Source organism: Cebus imitator, unplaced genomic scaffold, assembly GCF_001604975.1.
Source record: "Cebus imitator isolate Cc_AM_T3 unplaced genomic scaffold, Cebus_imitator-1.0 Scaffold371, whole genome shotgun sequence".
Taxonomy (NCBI): domain Eukaryota; kingdom Metazoa; phylum Chordata; class Mammalia; order Primates; family Cebidae; genus Cebus; species Cebus imitator.
This window is the reverse complement of record NW_016107686.1, coordinates 1,985,441-2,002,744: the sequence shown is the minus strand read 5'-3', so window position 1 is coordinate 2,002,744 and position 17,304 is coordinate 1,985,441. Positions and strand designations below refer to the sequence as shown.

Sequence of the window (17,304 nt, the reverse complement as noted above, 5' to 3'; positions counted from 1 at the left end):
AAATTAGCTGGGCATAGTGGCATGTGCCTGTGATCCTAGCTTCTCAGGGGGTTGAGGTGGGAGGATCACTTGAGGCCAGGAGTTTGAGGCTGTAGTGAGCCATAATCACACCACCGCTGTCCAGCCTAGGCAATGGAGCAAGACCTTGTCTCTAAAAAATAATAAACAATAAGGTTTAAAAGTTAATATGCAGTATGTGGATAGTGACAAATACTGTAAAATACATAAATTAGGAAAATAAGAGGAGAGTTTTACAATTTTAAATAGGTTACTGGGAAAAGGTGTCTCCGAGCAGGTGACGCTTGAATGAAAATCTCCACTTGAATGACATCACCACTTACAGGCACCTTACATACAACATGCTAACAGTAACCTCTTTATTTGCCCCCATCAGTCGTGCTTCTTCTCTGTTTACTACTGCAGCAGCTCCTCAAGATGGAATCCTAGGAATCATTTTCTTTTTTTCCTCCTCCTTTTTTCAATCCTTCTACTTAACTAGGTCATTAAGTGTTTTAAATTCTACCCTTTAGTAGACTATATATTGGCCTTTTCTATTTCACTCTCAAGAGACTGACGTGATCCACGTGTTATGATTTTCTTCCTAGACTGCTATTGGAATTGGCCTCTCTTCATCCTCAACCTTGCCTTACCCTGATTCCTTCTGCATGTTGCAGGCACGGTAATCTTTCTGTAGCATGCATATGACTGCACACTCCCTTGCATAAAATCCTTCAATTCTGTCCATGGCCTTCTGATTTAAGTCTAAACTCTACAGACATAAAATACAAGGCCTCCACGATCTATTGCTGCCCTACATTTTTTAGTATTCCTTCTCAATATATCACCTTTATAACATATGCCTCAGGATCGTTGAAAAATTTATATTGATATTGTGCTACTGGGCCCCTGTGCTACTCTATGGGCACCTTGAGGGGTGGGTTCATGTACCTTTTTCTATCTCCAAGCAAAGGTAAATACCCAGTGAATGCTCCATGGACTGAAACTGGAATTGGCTATATTCACAAAACAGAGTCATGCTGCTATTCTAAACCCAAGCCTGAGACATGCAGGCTGTAGGTCTGAGATTTTAAATATACAGTTTAGTGAGATTCTTTTTGGAAAAATTTAGTGGCATACCTATTCCTGCTTATTATCCATTAGCTTGACATAACGTATTAGTCTAATATTTAAAAGGGTGGAGGGAAATTCTTAAGTATAAGAAGCTTTTATTTACACATTAATGAGAGTAACAGTTTACTCATTTCTTTGGTTTCAGTGAAAAGTAAAATATTTTTCTCAGTGATTTCTTTCAAGACAACTAAACTATCTTGTCTAAGCACCATGTTAATTAAAAAAAAAAAACATTGGCAGAGAGTGATCTTTCTATGATATATCATTCACTTGCTTGACTTACTAATCCAAACTTACTGAAGATAATTTTTTCTCTTACCATAACAGTTATAATCATCGTCCTTTTCTGTGGAGATAAAGCTAAGTATTCCCTTATTAAAAATGCTTGGAAATGACCAAACCAGTGAGAGGATGCTGAACGATGTCATCTGAAAAATATCAGATACAAGGGGGGACATTTGGGCTTGGAAAAGAATTGAAAGAAAACATAAAGTAGCCCTCCAGTGTAGAAAGGGAAGGGGGCAGGTGGTGGGGAACAATTTGATTTGCCAGTAAAATTCCAGAAAATGAAATAAAAAATGAGTGGAAGCTGCAAGGACATAATTTTCTAACAATTAGTTAGGTTTCCATCATTATTAGTAACCAGGGAAGGATGTGAGCCCAGCCAATTATGGGGATCCTGCCCTGAAATGGAAGATGGGCTTTATGATTATGGTGGGAATTTGGCATCAGCGTCCGCCCAGTGTCCATTCCCTCTTCTTCTGGTGAGAGCAGCTTGATTTCTTTGGAAAAACCCCTATCCTATTTTCAGTCCCTGGGGTTTGAGATGGGCTTTCCCATGTGCTTTTAGGATTGATCAGCAGATCAGATCCTCCTTGAGTGTGACTGGTTCAGAGAAGGACATTGACCAAGGGAAGCTTATTTGATTCTATTCAGGAACTCTCGCTATACACTGGAAAAGAGGGTGAGCAGGTAGCTTCAGTCGCCATCCTACTGGTAGGAAAGAAGAGCCTGTGTGAGACAGGAAGACAGCAAGACAGGGTCCTGATAAAAATGTGTGAGCACCTGAGCTCTGTCATACCTACAGTTGCAATCCATCCCGAATCATCTTCTCAAATACATGAGCCAATGAATTCTCTTTTGCCCTTAAGCCAGTTTTGAATTGGTTTCTCTTACTTGCAACCAAAAACATCCACCCTAGTTGATACAATGGTTGGATAGCGACTTATAATTCTAGGATTCTAGGTTTTTGTTTTTTTTTTAAAATGATTCTGCTATTTTTGTATTTTAATGTTTTTGTTTTTAATAGGTTGACTTCAGCCTTATCTGCCTCAAAGTAGCTTCTGTCTAAAAACTAAAGTAAATAAAATAATCAACCTTATTCAGTTAGTGACAATTACTCAATTCATCCAAATGATTCCAACTGCTTTCATGGTGAGTAGAGACCTCTTCTGAAGACTAAATCTCTTGAGCTGTGTGACAGGTCTTCCCCATTTTAAATGTCTGATATTGCCTACACTGATTGCTGGAGACATATACAAGACAATAAGAAATGTTTTACGTTTATAGATACTCTACCCAAGAAGAATGCTATAAAATTATTTGAATTTTCAATCTTTCATTTAGATGCTTGGATTAACATAGATAAAGCTAGTGTGGATATGCTGTAAATTTCCAAAAGAATGGGAAGCCAAAATAAGAAAATATTTAAAACATATTTTTAAGATAACAGACATGTTAATGTTAAACCAGTGTTTCTGAATCTCTATATTCACTTAGCTAACTACAATATCACCATATGGTTAGATGAGATAAAACCTTTTTAATTTTTGACATGTTGCTTCTAATACCACTACTGTAAACTCATTTGTAGGCAGCTGATTAATTAAAATTGAAATTAAATGTCGATAAGTACGAGTTTAGCAAAGTCTTTCAAAACACAGAATCTAGGCAGAACATTAATAAAGAGTGCTTGATCATAAAGTTTTGTTTCACTGTGTTATGCCAGTATTTTATACTTAAGGGATTAATAATCTCTTTAATCAAAGGTTAAAGACTTGCCTTTTGATTCCTAAGATTCTATATCTCAAAAGAGAATTAAGGCAAATGAGGCAGTGTATTAGAAATTATTACTGAACGCTGTATAGCCAAAGAATTTTGCACTTTGTGTTGGTCTACCAGGCTAAACCTTTCCTAAACAAGGAGTTCTAAAATTTTTTTACTCATCAGCTTCATCTACGATTGCTTTAGCGCACTCATCCACTTAATTTTTCCTCTTCTCTTTCAGAAAGAAATGAGAAAAATGGCAGAATCTCTTCTCTGCCAATGAGAAAAAAACTGTAAAATCTTTCTTATTGTTCACCCATTTAAGAAATTATGAAATGTTCCACTTGCTGTGTCTTTCTCAGGAGTTAAAAACCAGTAGCTCATGAAGTAAACTTGGTCTATAGGCACACAGTTTATATTGTACATCCATCAGAATAAAAATTAGTTGCTGACATGTAAAAGTTGGAAGCTCAAACAAAAGTCTAGATTTCTAGTTTCTCTTGAAGAACAATAAGATGGAGAGGCACCTGACCTGAGTCTCCATATGGCTGAGTGGCAGGTGTCTCCCTTGGATGGGGCACACGCTCAAGTCCCCATCATTCCCCTATATACTACACCTGGCCAGTTTTTCAATGCATTTGCATTACCAAAATCATCACATCTGGTTAATAAATTCTGAGTAAGGTGGGAGGGAGGATCAGAACTGTGAGAACACAGTACTCATGTGAAGAATAAGTGCTAATATTGATAGTTTGGGACTAGCCTGGTGACACTAGTGGAGGTGGAGGTGATAAATAGCAGGAATTGGGTAATGATGGGGAGTTTCCTCAGTTTAAATATATAGTTTAGTGCAAAATAAATGCTGAAGCATATTTGAACCCTATTAGTCAAATCAGAAATTTGTAGTAAGTCAAGTGGTAGAAACAACCAATTAAATTCACTTATCATGGAATTCTTGATACTGACATATTATTTTTCCAAAGGTAATTTAATTAGCTTATAACAATGGTTAAGCTGTAGCAGTAGTATGCAGTCATTAATACTGTTCAAAATATTAGGTTGTCTCTTTGTTTCCAGGCACATAGTAGGATTATATTTCCCTCTGGGTTGCAGGAACATAAGACTTGTTTTGGCCAAAGAAATGTGAGTGAAAATGCAGCGTTGCACTTCTAAGCAGAAGCTTTAAGAACCCATGCATGTTTGGCTCTTTTCCTTCTGCAATGGCAGTGTTCCAGAGCATGTTGGTCCACCAGCCTGGCCTTAGAGAGGAGCAGAGCCCCCATCAGACCCCTGATGTGCATGGGGTGTGAAAGAGAAATTGCCTTTTGTTGTTATAAGCCAGGACTAAGGGTTGCTTGTCACAGTAGCACAGCTTAGCTTCTCCTGATTGACCTACAGTGTTATTATAACTTAATTCATTCATGATTTTTAACATATCTAATACCCATATTATTTTCTTAATGTCATTTTAAAATTAAAACTTTTAAAATATAACCTTGTTCTGAGCAATACATGTGGTACATACTAGTTATATTCCAACTATATTAAAAGTAAATACCTAACTAGTAAAAGTAATATCATGTACCACATTTTAAGAAACACTGAAGTAAATAGAAAATGAATCTCATGTTAAAGACTGCAGTATAAGCAACTGTGCTATCAATTTTCAGGTTTGGCTACAAATTTGAATGCCATGTCAACATTCAATGAACTACACTGCTTTCTTGATATACCAGAAATCAGAAAGGGAGGTATACTATGAATTTAATACATGTGCTACTCCGTAGTACATAGCAAGTGTTAAAAAAAATGTGTGAATACACCATTTATAAACCATATCAGGTTTGTTTACAAAAACCGTTTAAATGGACACTGTCATCATCAGATCTAATTTGTGTATGCAAATCTAAAGGTTTACAGGTGTAAAGGGTAGATACATACACATTTTTACAGGCTTCCTTCTTGCATTCTTGAGTACTTGACCTTTAGCATTAATTAAAATCATTATATCTACAGCTGGCAAATCCTGTCTTATAGGTGACAAACAGATTCATGAATAATTACAATTTTGCAACAGATTGAGTAGATTACAGAAAAAGGCAAGGGATATTTTATAGGGGTAACAGCCAAGAAAAGGTCTTAGAGACACCTGCCATTTCGTGCAAGCTAATGTAGTACCTCAAGTAACTCCTATATATTTGCATTGTATACACTACATGCATTCTAGATGTTATTCATCTAAAAATATACAGATGAAGAGTTTAGATATTAGAAAGAAAAAAACCTGTTGTCTCAAAAAGATGTAATTTAAATAAAAATCGAGCATAATAATCTGCTGTATGAAGAATGAGTTTTGAAATTAGAGATAGCCCCCAAAAGAGAAAAACTAATGGGAGACATAGTAGCTACTGCCAAATAATTGAAGGGTTATCATAGCAAATAAGATGTGGGCTTATTTACACACGCCAAAGGAGTTAGGTTGGGAAAAGGTGGGCAAATCTACAAAAATTTCAGGCTAAAATCAGAGAGGATGTTTGTAGCTATTCACCTTAAGGCAGCTCTGGCAGTCTTCACAGCGATCATGTGATCTTTCTCTGCAGGGAGTGCTTTGTAGAATTCCCAAATCCAGAAGGACTATAAAGATCAGTAACTCACCACTCACCCTTCCAAAGCTTCTGTTCTTTTTTAACACTTAGTTCAGGAATAGCAGATAGTAACTCCACCTTCCCCTTAGAACTATTAATAACAGAACAACAAATTACTACAGGTAAACTAAATATTGAAAATAATTCAAGATAGTACCTTTCATTTTCTTTTAATATGTCCCTTCCTTTCTTCCAGGTGTAAACAGGTTTTGGAGATGCTTTTGGCTTACACTCGATGACAACTTCACCTCCCACTTTGACAAGAGTTACTCTTTTCAAGAGTGTTCTTGAAAAATCTGGGCCTACGGCTGAAAGACAGTACAAAAAATAATTATTATTCAAGACAGCCTTCCATGAGATAATTCCTTAGTCTTTTTTTTTTTTTTCTCTAATACACTTATTGCCACCTTGGTCACCAAAGGGTAGAAGCTAATTTTTTTAATTATGTAGCACTGTATGTTTTGATAGATTTATTAAACCTGAGGTATAATTTGTATTTGGTAAAATGTACCATTTGTGTGTGTATAGTTTGATGAATTTGGTATATACCACCATGAAGATCAAGATAGAATACTCTCATTTCCCTGTTGAGGGATTATTTTAAAGAAAATTTATTCTATGTCCAAGTGAACAAACATTTTAAAATTTCAGAAAATCAAAAGAGAAAGAAACAAAATTAGAAACTCCATAAGAAATTTATTTATTTTTATTTTTATTGTGTAAGTTAAAGGATTCCCTCTCTGATACGGTCACCACCTCTGCTTCATCCCGTAGCACTCTGTTCATGTGTGTCTCCATTACAGAATGTGTTGAACTGTCTATATTGTCACATTCTGTATGCTTCTCCTTAAAAACAGGGCTTTGTTTAGCTTTTCACTGCAAGTGCCTAATGCAATGCTTGGTTCATTTAGGAGAACTGTGACTTGCTCTTGGAGCATAAGTATTGAGAAAGCTCTATTACATGCTTACCATTAGTGTTTTAAAAAATTCACTCATGCTAACACCAGTAACATAGTTATACGGAAATACTATTAAAGAATGATTTCTTTCCTAAAACAAAAGATATATATTTGTATTCTCACAAAAGTAAAATAAAAGACATCTTCCTGGAAAATATCTATTTTCTTCTGAGTTAACTGAATTAATGTGCAGGAAGAGATTTTGGAATGAAGGATTCATTTCTTGGAATCTTAATTTTATCATATTTTAAAACCCTGACTCACTGCAGTTTGACCTGCTGGAATTTAATATTTAAGACCATGTTGAATGTAAAATTTAAATGTAAACCACAAATTACTTAAAGGAGGACTGGGAGTATGTGTTATATGAATGCAGGGGCTTCAGGGGTAATGGGGGCCAATTTTTTTAAAGTACCTAAATCATAGGCTAATGATCTTTAAAAATGAAAACAAGCTTCAGTGGAAGCAAGTTAAATCTTGACTATATTCATTTTTTGTGGAAATACTTTCGGTAACTGCCAAGAAACAAATAAAGATGGAAAGGTTACGTTTTAACAGGACCATGCAATATACACATGGGGCTAGTATTATCATGAGAAGGTAAAATTTTAAAAATGAATCTAGTAGGTAATTGATATCTCAATCTGTTTACCTCAGATTTATTAGGGGAGTCTATAATTCAGGGAGTAATTCAATGATAATAAGTACATAATAAGTAGAGTGCAAGTACAGGTGTACAGATATTTTTGCTGTAATGAGATAAATGTATTTCTTGTATGGTCTGCAAAATTACATAATAAAAATTGTAAGGTTTATGAAAAAGATAGAGTCAGGACATACCTACTCAATATTTGTGTAACAATATTTATGTAACAAGAACACTACAGAAAGAATAACCATACTAGTAATATCAAGCATAATTAAATATAAACATGATCAAAAATGTAAGTTCGATTCATAATAAATACTACAAAAAATACAATGTGTGTATGTGTGTGTGCACATGCATGAGAAGGTAGCTTGATGGAAGAAAGAAGGAAGAGTTGAGATTGCTAAGCTATGAAATAAGTGCAAATTGCAGAAAGATTGAGAATTATACAATAAGCACTGCCACGTTAGAGTAAGTGGCCAAACTGCGCCAAAAGGAAGAATCTGGCATGCATGGGAATCGTGCAGTAGGTATTTTCCCTTGGCTAGCTGTGTTAATCTGCGTTCGTAGGCTTTGTGTTTAGTTGCTGCTACTTAGTAAAATATCTGAACACATCCAGTGTTTATGTTATACTGACACCATTCCCCTACTTACCAATTCCACATAAGCTAATTTATGTCACAGAAAAGTGTTTCAGAAGAGCAAACTCAATGCAAACTGCTGACTTGACTCAAAAATATAAAAAAAAAAAGTCAAGTATTCTTGAAAAAAATTTTAAAGGGTATTTTGTGAAATAGAGTTACAAATCTGTATCATATAAAAATCCCTTCTTAAAACTATATCTTTCTACACTCATATATTTTTTATCACTTTAGGCAGGTATTTTTCATCCATTCAGGAGGAATTCTGCAATTGCATTTGAAATGAGTTTACATAAATCAAACTGTGCACCACACATGGGCATATTTGTCAAAAAACTATATTTTGCCTTTACAAGATTTGAAATAGCATATCAGACACACAGAAACCAGAAAACACACCTTTCAGTTTCAAAGGCATTTATAACGTACTATTTGTGTGCATATAATCTTTTGGATATCTTAGAGATAAGACTGGCTTGAACATCTTTCATTAATAAAAATGCAGTTAAAAATTTGAGGCCAGGCATGGTGGCCCATGACTGTAATCTCAGCATTTTGGGAGGCTGAGGTGGGTGGATAACATGAGCCAGGAGTTTGAGACCAGCCTGGCCAACATGGCGAAATCCTGTTTCTACTAAAAATATAAAAATTATATGTGGCGTTGTATGTCTGTAATACCAGCTACTGGGGAGACTGAGGCATGAGAATCACTTGAACTTGGGAGGTGGAAGCTGCAGTAAGCTGAGATTGCACCACTGCACTTCAGCCTGGGCAACAGAGCTAGACTGGATGTTAAAAAAAGAAAAATCAAGTTTTTGTTTACTCAATTTACCTAATTAGCTTCTGACGTTATCTAACCCTGCAAATCTATCAGCTGTAACCATAAACTGTGGTACTTTTAAGGGAAAATTGTCAAAACTTCATCAGTTTTTGAATACTTGAGCCATTAATAGATTTCTTAACAATCTGGCAATTTGTGACCATCTTTTGCACCTGAGATGTTGTTCAGCTTGCAAGGTGGTGCTTTTTCCTATTTATACCCTTTATTCTGATCCCCAAAAACTGACCTAGGGGAGGTTTGAAGGAAAAGTGAAAGGGAACTGTCCCATGTGACATTCACAGGGAATGAGGTTTTAAAAGCCATTGGTAAAGTTCCCAAAAGGGCACTATCAGAATCTAACCTTTGCTGGCACTTAAAAAATTAGTGCACATGGAAGTGAAACTTCAGTAGGTTCCTAGTAGATGAGAAAAGACAAAATCAACTGTCAAATTACCCCTTAAGTCTGACAGTAGCTCAGATACTGGGAGATCCTCATTTGCTATATTTATTATACTTAAAGGATAATATTTCTCACATACACTGCTAGAGGGCACCACTCCCTCAGTGTTAGAATGAGTTGTATTATGGGACCTCTTCTATGTGAGAAATGCAACTTTTTATTATTTATCAATGATCTTTATTATATTAACTTTATCTGTGGGAAGCATCTGGCTGAGAGAAGCCCTCTTTGTAATTCACAACGATTTGTTTTTAGTGAATTAAATGACTTTTGGTTATTTATCAAGAGTATTTTAAGCGGCCAACAGAACCCCTCAAAAGCAAAAGTTGTTTCTGTTTGTTTTTTGCCTTTGCATCATTTCTGAAGGGAAACAGTAGAATGATAACTCCTTAAGTAGATATGCAGTGGCAGTCCTATTTGGGAAATGTATGGATATGATGTCTTACTATATTATTGAAGAAGAAAGGATTAGTATGCATGCCAGTTCTATCACAGGCTGTGATAGAAGCATCACTGGGAACACTGCCAGTTGAGAAGAATATTAAGGCCAGCTTTTTTGGAAGTTCAGCATTTATTATTACTTTAACCTTTTTCTACTCTCTTTAGCTATTATGTCATCATTCCCTAAAAAACAAGCTTAGATTGAATGCATTAATTCAAATCGTTTTACTACTGAGGAGAAAATACTGGTATCAGATTATGAGACCCCAAATTTCTTCTGGCCTGTTGGATTGCTATCTAGAAAGCAGGCTACTGGTAGAAGACTTCTTTTTTCTAGGTCCACTGTTTCAGAATGGCTGATTCAAAAATCAGCCCTCTCTGAGGCCAGGCGTGGTGGCTCAGGCCTGTAAATCTTAGCACTTTGGGAGGCCAAGGCAGGAGGATCACTTGAAACCAGGAGTTCAAGACCAGCTGCAGCAACACAGTGAGACTCAGTCACCACACACACACAAAAATTAGCTAGGTGTAGTGGTACATGCCTGTAGTCCTCACTTCTTGGAAGGCTGAGGTGAGAAGATCACTTGAACTCAGGAGTTCAAGGCTGCAGTGAGCTAGGATCACACCATTGCACTGCAGCCTGGGTGACAGTGAGGCCCTCTAAAAACAGTGCTTTCTGATCATGAATGATATTCACAAGGAGACTTTCAACACAACTCTGAAGTAGATAATTTTTCCATTTTGATGTTAGCACGATGTGGCTCTTGTAATGTGCCTAATATCCATCCTCCTACTGTTTTGGTCTAATTCATTGAATGCCCTGTTTTCTAATGGCTCTAATAGTACTTCTTCCATGGGCAGTTGTTGGGTTTATAAACTCCCATTCCATTGGGCAAGTTACTATAAAAATATTTACAATCATGAGATTGTTTTGAGGATTAAATAATACATGTATTGAACATAAAGTACTTAGCACAATATTTGTTCCAGATTAAGAACTTCATACCTTCCTTCTCCACTGCTACTTCCACTGCTGCACTAACCCCACCACAATTATCAGGGACTTTTTTTATGCTGAAAAGTTTCGTGGAGTAAGAGAAACACATCATTGTTTGAAAACAGAAAATTCTTATTTTGAAATAATTATAGACCCACAGAAAGTTCCAAATATCATACAGAGAGGTCCTGTGCATCCTTCACCCAGTCTCCCCAATGGTTACATCTTATGTAGATACAGTTAAACATCAAAGCAAAGAAACTGATAATTGGCATAATGTGTATATATCACACATGTAGACTGCGCAAAAGCACCACGAAAATCGAGATAGGCAACTATTCTATTGTCACAAGGATCTTCCTCTTGCTTCCCCTTCATAGTCATATCCAGCCTCTGCCTATCTCCCCTCTGTAACCCCTGGAAACCACTAACCTCTCCCCCATTACTATAGTTGAGTCATTCTGAGAATGTTTTATATACATATGTGTGTGTGTCAGAGTCTGTGTGTGTGTCAGAGTCTGTATATGTGTGGTGTGTAATCATGTGGTATGTGACCTTTGGGGGGTTTTTTCAGTATAATGTTCTTGAGATCCATTCACACGGTTGTGTTGTTCCTTTTTACTGCTGAGTATTACATGCTGGTATGGATAAGAAATACGTCTTCAATATTGGCACTTCAGGCTCTATGATAACTGACAAATACTTTTGAGCACAGGAGCCATTTCAAGATCTCTCATCAATGCTTTCTCTGTCAACAAGTAGGATCAGGCATAGCCTTTTCATTTTTATTTTTATAAAAGATTTGAAAAGTCAAAACTTAGTTATGGGAACATAGGTGGAAATTCTTCTTATTCCCAGAAAAATATTTTAAAGACATTTTCAACATCATTTCTTATACAAATAATCAACATGTTGATTAGAAATAATTCTTATATAATGCTTTAAGTAGGGCTTCAGCTGCTAATTTCTTGTTAACCACCTTTGAACCATCATATCCATATAAAGATAAGACAGTATGCATTTTAAATACTCTGTAATCACATTGACCTTCTTAAATCAGTGTAAATTGGTGATATTTCATTTATTTGTCAGTGTCCTAAACTCTTATGCAAATTCATGCCCTTGGTTAGGCAGGTAGTGAATAGTGTGCAATGTCTGCTGAATGAACTGATGAGAGTCATCAGCCTAAGATTGTAAGAATCCTAGAATTTCAGTGATTAGGAAGTAGTAGCTCTTATTATTAGCTATTATTAGAACATCAGTTCCTTGAAGGCAAGAATATGTATCTTGGATCTGTATATCCCTTGGACTTGGCACAGTGCTTGACACAAAGTTGATTTTTAATCAATAAACCTATTGAAAGAATTAACTCAATTTTTAAAAAGCAACAATCTTTTTTTTTTTTTTTTTTTTTTTTTTTTTTTTTTTTTTTTTTTTTTTTTTTTTTTTTTTTTTTTTTTTTTGAGGCAGTGTTTCGCTCTGTCACTCAGGCTGAAGTGCAGTGGTGTGATCTCGGCTTACTTCAGCCTCTGCCTCCTGGGTTTAAGTGATTCTCCTGCCTCAGCCTCCTGAGTAGGTGGGACTACAAGTGTGCACTACCACACCTGGCTAATTTTTTATTTATTTTTTATTTATTTATTTTTTATTTTGGTAGAGATGGGGTTTCATCATATTGGCCAAGCTGATCTTGAAGTCCTGACTTCAAATGATCTTCCTGCCTCGGCCTCCCAAAGTGCTGGGATTTTAGGCATGAGCCACCATGTCCTGCCAATGAGCAAAAATCTTTCTTTTGTCTGACTTATGGCATAAATCAATAAGAGCCTCTTTTCTTTTTGTGTGTTATTTAAAAGCTGGTATTTAATTAATACTTGATAAATTAATATATGTTGCAGCAAAGAAGTCAGAGATTCAATTCAAAACAGGAAATTCCCTTCTCAAGAGAATTTGCCTGGATACCACATCCCTTTCTATCCTTCATATAGGATTGTGCATGGCTTCTTGAACTTTCAGGCCTGTGTTCAGGATATAATATCCTCTTTGGAGTTGTACCTCAGTCTAATGAAACAAATTATCCAAGAACTACCACATGGGCTATTTATACTACTAAATCATCTGAACCGGTATGATGGTAAATGTTTTATAAGTGGCTCTCTAAACAAAACAAAACAAAATAAAACACCAAAGAATTTGGTTTGTAGTCTTTGCCAATTTCTGTGGTGTGAATACTCCTACTTTGGCCAATTTCAAGCTATCAACATGAAGTCACTGAATGCTGGGTTGAGAAGAGATATGTAGAATCAGCTCCTGCTGAGCTAGCTCTAACAGGTAGCTTCCTTTCCCTACTTTTCCCACCACATACACTTAGGGGAAGGTAACAGGGCAAGTGTACCCTGGATGTTCAGCTTGCCCTAGATTTGGGGCTTGTTCTGCAGAAGCACATGGTCTCCTCATTTCCTCCCTAAGTATGCCCAAGCTGACCCAGCACTGAGAAGGTGAGAACTTCAGTTTGAGTTTACTTACTCAAACAATGTATTTCCTGAGGCTTTGTGAGACAGCGTATCATAGCAGTTTTGTGCACTTCAATGATACAGGCTCTACTCTAGACATGCTGCCTCACCAGGACCATATTACAATGTAGGTGAGCTATGTTTACGTAATGTGGCAGTGACTGGTATCTTGCTTACCATGCTCGTTCAATAAAGCACCAGAAACAGTTTTGCAGGCAATGAGAGCATATATTTTGCCTTTATGCTATGTTCATTTTCATCACATTCAAAAGACTTTACCAAAAGCAACAGGCCTTACACTAAGTGCAAATGACTTTCTTTGGGAGTATAGAAGAACCATGGTCTTCTCATGTTGGAAAAAGAAGAGATTGAATGTTGTTGGAGCCAATGCCCTCCTTCCTGTTTAAAAATAAAGCCCCACATGACTGATAGAAATTTTGTTGGGTCACGTGGTGCCTTGAATAATGTAACAATGGAAACATGGATTAACTGGACACAGGGTGGTTATACCAACAGAACAGCCCTGTCCTCCTTGCAACATCTGCTTGATCTTATGAGTTAGAAAGGTACTCTGCTGTGATGGTTTAAATTGGATAACAAAGGGTTCTAGAAAGCAGATTATAGATCTGTGGCACCTCAATTAAATTCAATTTAACTGACCATAAAAATCACCCAGAGAAGCTTGTTAAACATACACACTCCTGAACTCCATCTGCTACGAGAGAGACAGAGAGCTGTGATTTTACAATTTTTTTGCCACTGAAAATGTGATCCCTAGAGCAGAAGCAATGGCATCACTTTGAAGTTTGCTGGAAATGCAGAATCCCAGGCCCCACCTCAGACTTGAAATTGGAATCTAAACAACAAAATTCACAAATAATTCATATAAGTCTTCAAGTTTGAAAAATATTACTAAATCTTTCATTTTTTTATTGTGGCAAAAAGCATATAATATAAAATTTACCATCTTGACAATGTTTAAGTATACAGTACAGTAGTATTAACTATATGCATGCTGTTGTGCAGCTCATCACTAGACGTTTTTGTTTTGCAATACTAAAAGCTGATACCCATTACCCAACTCCCCATTTCCTCCTCCTCTCTCCCAGACCTTGGGAACAACACTACTTTCTGTTTCCATGAGTTTGACTATGTTAGACATCTCACAAAGTGGAATCATGCGTTATTTGCTTTTTGTGACTGGCTTGTTTCATTAGCATAATGTCCTCAAGGATCATTCAGGTTATAATACATAACAGAAATAGTCCGTTGTATATATATAAACACATTTTCTCTATCCTTTCAACTATCCATGGACATTTAGGTTGCCTCCACCTCCTGGTTGTGAATAGCACTGCAATTAACACAGGTGTGCAAATCTCTCTTCAACATGCTGTTTTCAATTATTTTGAATATATACCAAACGTTAGGATTGCTAGATCACATGGCAATTCTGTTTCTAATATTCTGACTGTAAGGTGGAGATGTAATGATTTCCCATCAAAATCATCAGAGGAATGAACAGGAGCATTGTTGTGGTAGAGGGAGACTCTCTGGTGATTTTCTTGGGCATTTTTCTGTTAAAGATTTGGCTGACTTTTTAAGAACACTCTTACATTAAGCAGATGTTATCATTCTTTGGCCCTCCAGAAAGTCAATAAGATAAATGCTTTGAGCATCTCAAAAAACTGTTGCTATGAACTTTGCTCTTGACCAGTTGATTTTCTCTTTGACTGAACCACTTCCACCTCTTTGTAGCCATCTCTTTGATTATGCTTTGTCTTCATGATTGTACCGGTAAAGACATGTTTCATCTCTCGTTACAACCCTTTGAAGAAATGCTTCAGGATCTTGATCCCATTTTAAAATTCAAAATCTGACCCTAGTTTGAAATTTTGATTGAAAGCTCTGTTCTTGTCTGCAGCTGATCTGGGTACATGATTTTGGCATCTATTGAGTAGAAAGTTTGCTCAACTTCAATTTTTGTCAGAATTGTGTTAGCTGAACCAATTGAGATCTCTCTGGTGATGGCTATTGTTTCTGGTGTTAATCAGTCCACTTGAAACAGGGCACAGATAAGCTTAATTTTTTCCTTGCAAATTAACATGGATGGTCTGGCATTACAGGCTTCATCTTGAAAATTGTTTTGTCCTTTCTCAGACCAAGTTATCCAATTATAAACCACTGATTCTTTGGAGTATTTTCCCCAAAAACTTTCGGTAAGGCATCAACAATGTCGCCATTTTGCTACCCAATATTTACCAAAAATTTGATGTTTGTTCTTTCTTCAATCTTGGCAGAATTCATGCTGCTCTGATATAGGTTATTCCAAACTGATGCCTTATCTTTCTTAGTCCCTCAAACTGGATTCTGATCAGACATATTATAACACATTAGTAGAAATTTGTTTTAGTGTAAAAAAGTTTTGAAATCCATGCATAATTTTTTCATAATATGCATTTTCCATGTACTTTCTGAATGCCCCTCATATGATCTTCCATTCTATTGGTTGTCTTTTTGTTCTATGGATTGTTTCCTTATCTGCACAGAAGTTTTTCAGTTTGAAGTAATCCTAATGTCTTTTTTTTTTTAACTATGGTATTAGTGCCATATCCAAGAAATGATGGCTAAATCCAATGTACAGAAGCTCTATTTTCTTTTAGGACTTTATAGTTTTATATTTACATCTCTGATCCATTTTATAAAAATGTTTTGTATAGTTTAAGATAAAAGATCAACTCCATTTTTTGCATATGGATATCCAGTTTTTCCAACATTATTTGTTGAAGAGACTATCTCTTCACCAGTGTCTTGGTATCTTTGTTGAAGATTATTTGGCCATGGACACCATAGTTTATTTCTGGGCTCTCTATTTTGTTCTATTAATCTTTACATCTATTTTTATGTAAGCAGCACACTATCCTGATTACTGGCATTTTGGGGGGATGTTTTGAAATCAGGAAATGTGCAGCCTCCAAATTTGTTATTCTTTTCTCAAGATTATTTTAGTTATTCATGGGCCCCTTGAAATTCTGTATGAATTTAAGAATTTTATTTTCTATGCCTGCAAAAAATGCCATCAGGATATTGATAGAAATTGCACTGAATCTGTAGATCAATTTAGGTAGAATGGACTCTCCAATAATAATAGTTAAAATCTAATCCACAAATACAGGGATGAGTGTCTATTTATGTATATGTTTTTTGACTTTGCTTAGCAAAATTTTGTAATTTTCAGTATAAATATTTGCCCCCTTGGTTTATTCCTAAAATTTATTATTTCTGATGTTATTACAAGTGGTATTATTTTCTCAATTTCCTTTTCAGATTGTTCATTATTAGTGTGTAGAAATGCTATTGATTTTTGTGTGTTGATTTGGTATCCTGCAACTTAGCTAAAATTGTTTATTTGTTTTTTATTTTTGTAGCTTTCTACATATAAGATTATGTCATCTGCAGACAGAGATTAATTTTACTTCTTTCCTTTCCAATTTGGATGCCTTTCTTTAATTACTTACTTATTTATTTTTTGTCTAATTGCTCTGTCTAGGACTTCCAAAACTAGGTTAAATAGAAGTGCTGAGAATGGGCATCCTTGCCTTGATCTTAGACAAAAAGCTTTCAGTTTTTCACTGCTAAGCATGGTGTTAGCTGTGGCTTTTTCATATACGGCTTTCATTAGATTGAGGTAGTTTCCTTCTACACTTTGTTGAGTGTTTTTATCATGAAAAGGTATTGAGTTAGGCCGGTCATAGTGGCTCACGCCTATAATCCCAGCACTGTGGGAGGTTGAGGCAGGAGGATCACTTGAGATCATGAGTTTGAGATCAGCCTTGCCAACATGGTGAAACCTTGTCTCTACTAAAAATACAAAAATTAGCCAGGCGTGGTGGCATGCGCCTGTAGTCCCAGCTGCTTGGGAGGCCTAGGTGGGAGATATGTTTAAACCTGGGAGGCAGAGGTTGCAGTAAGCCAAGATTACATGACTGCACTCCAGCCTGGGCCACAGAG

The 17,304-nt window shown here is 36.1% G+C and overlaps 1 protein-coding gene across 5 annotated transcripts in view; it reads right to left on the bottom strand.

The window, feature by feature from the left end:
- Positions 1 to 17,304, bottom strand: part of CNTN4 (contactin 4) — a 974,474-nt gene that overhangs the window by 130,831 nt on the left and 826,339 nt on the right. For all 5 annotated transcript variants that reach the window (XM_017507289.2, XM_017507292.2, XM_037730965.1 and 2 more), the window contains one exon: positions 5,980 to 6,130. In XM_017507289.2, coding sequence (XP_017362778.1) covers positions 5,980 to 6,130 — 151 coding nt within the window. The remainder of the gene's footprint in view (positions 1 to 5,979; positions 6,131 to 17,304) is intronic.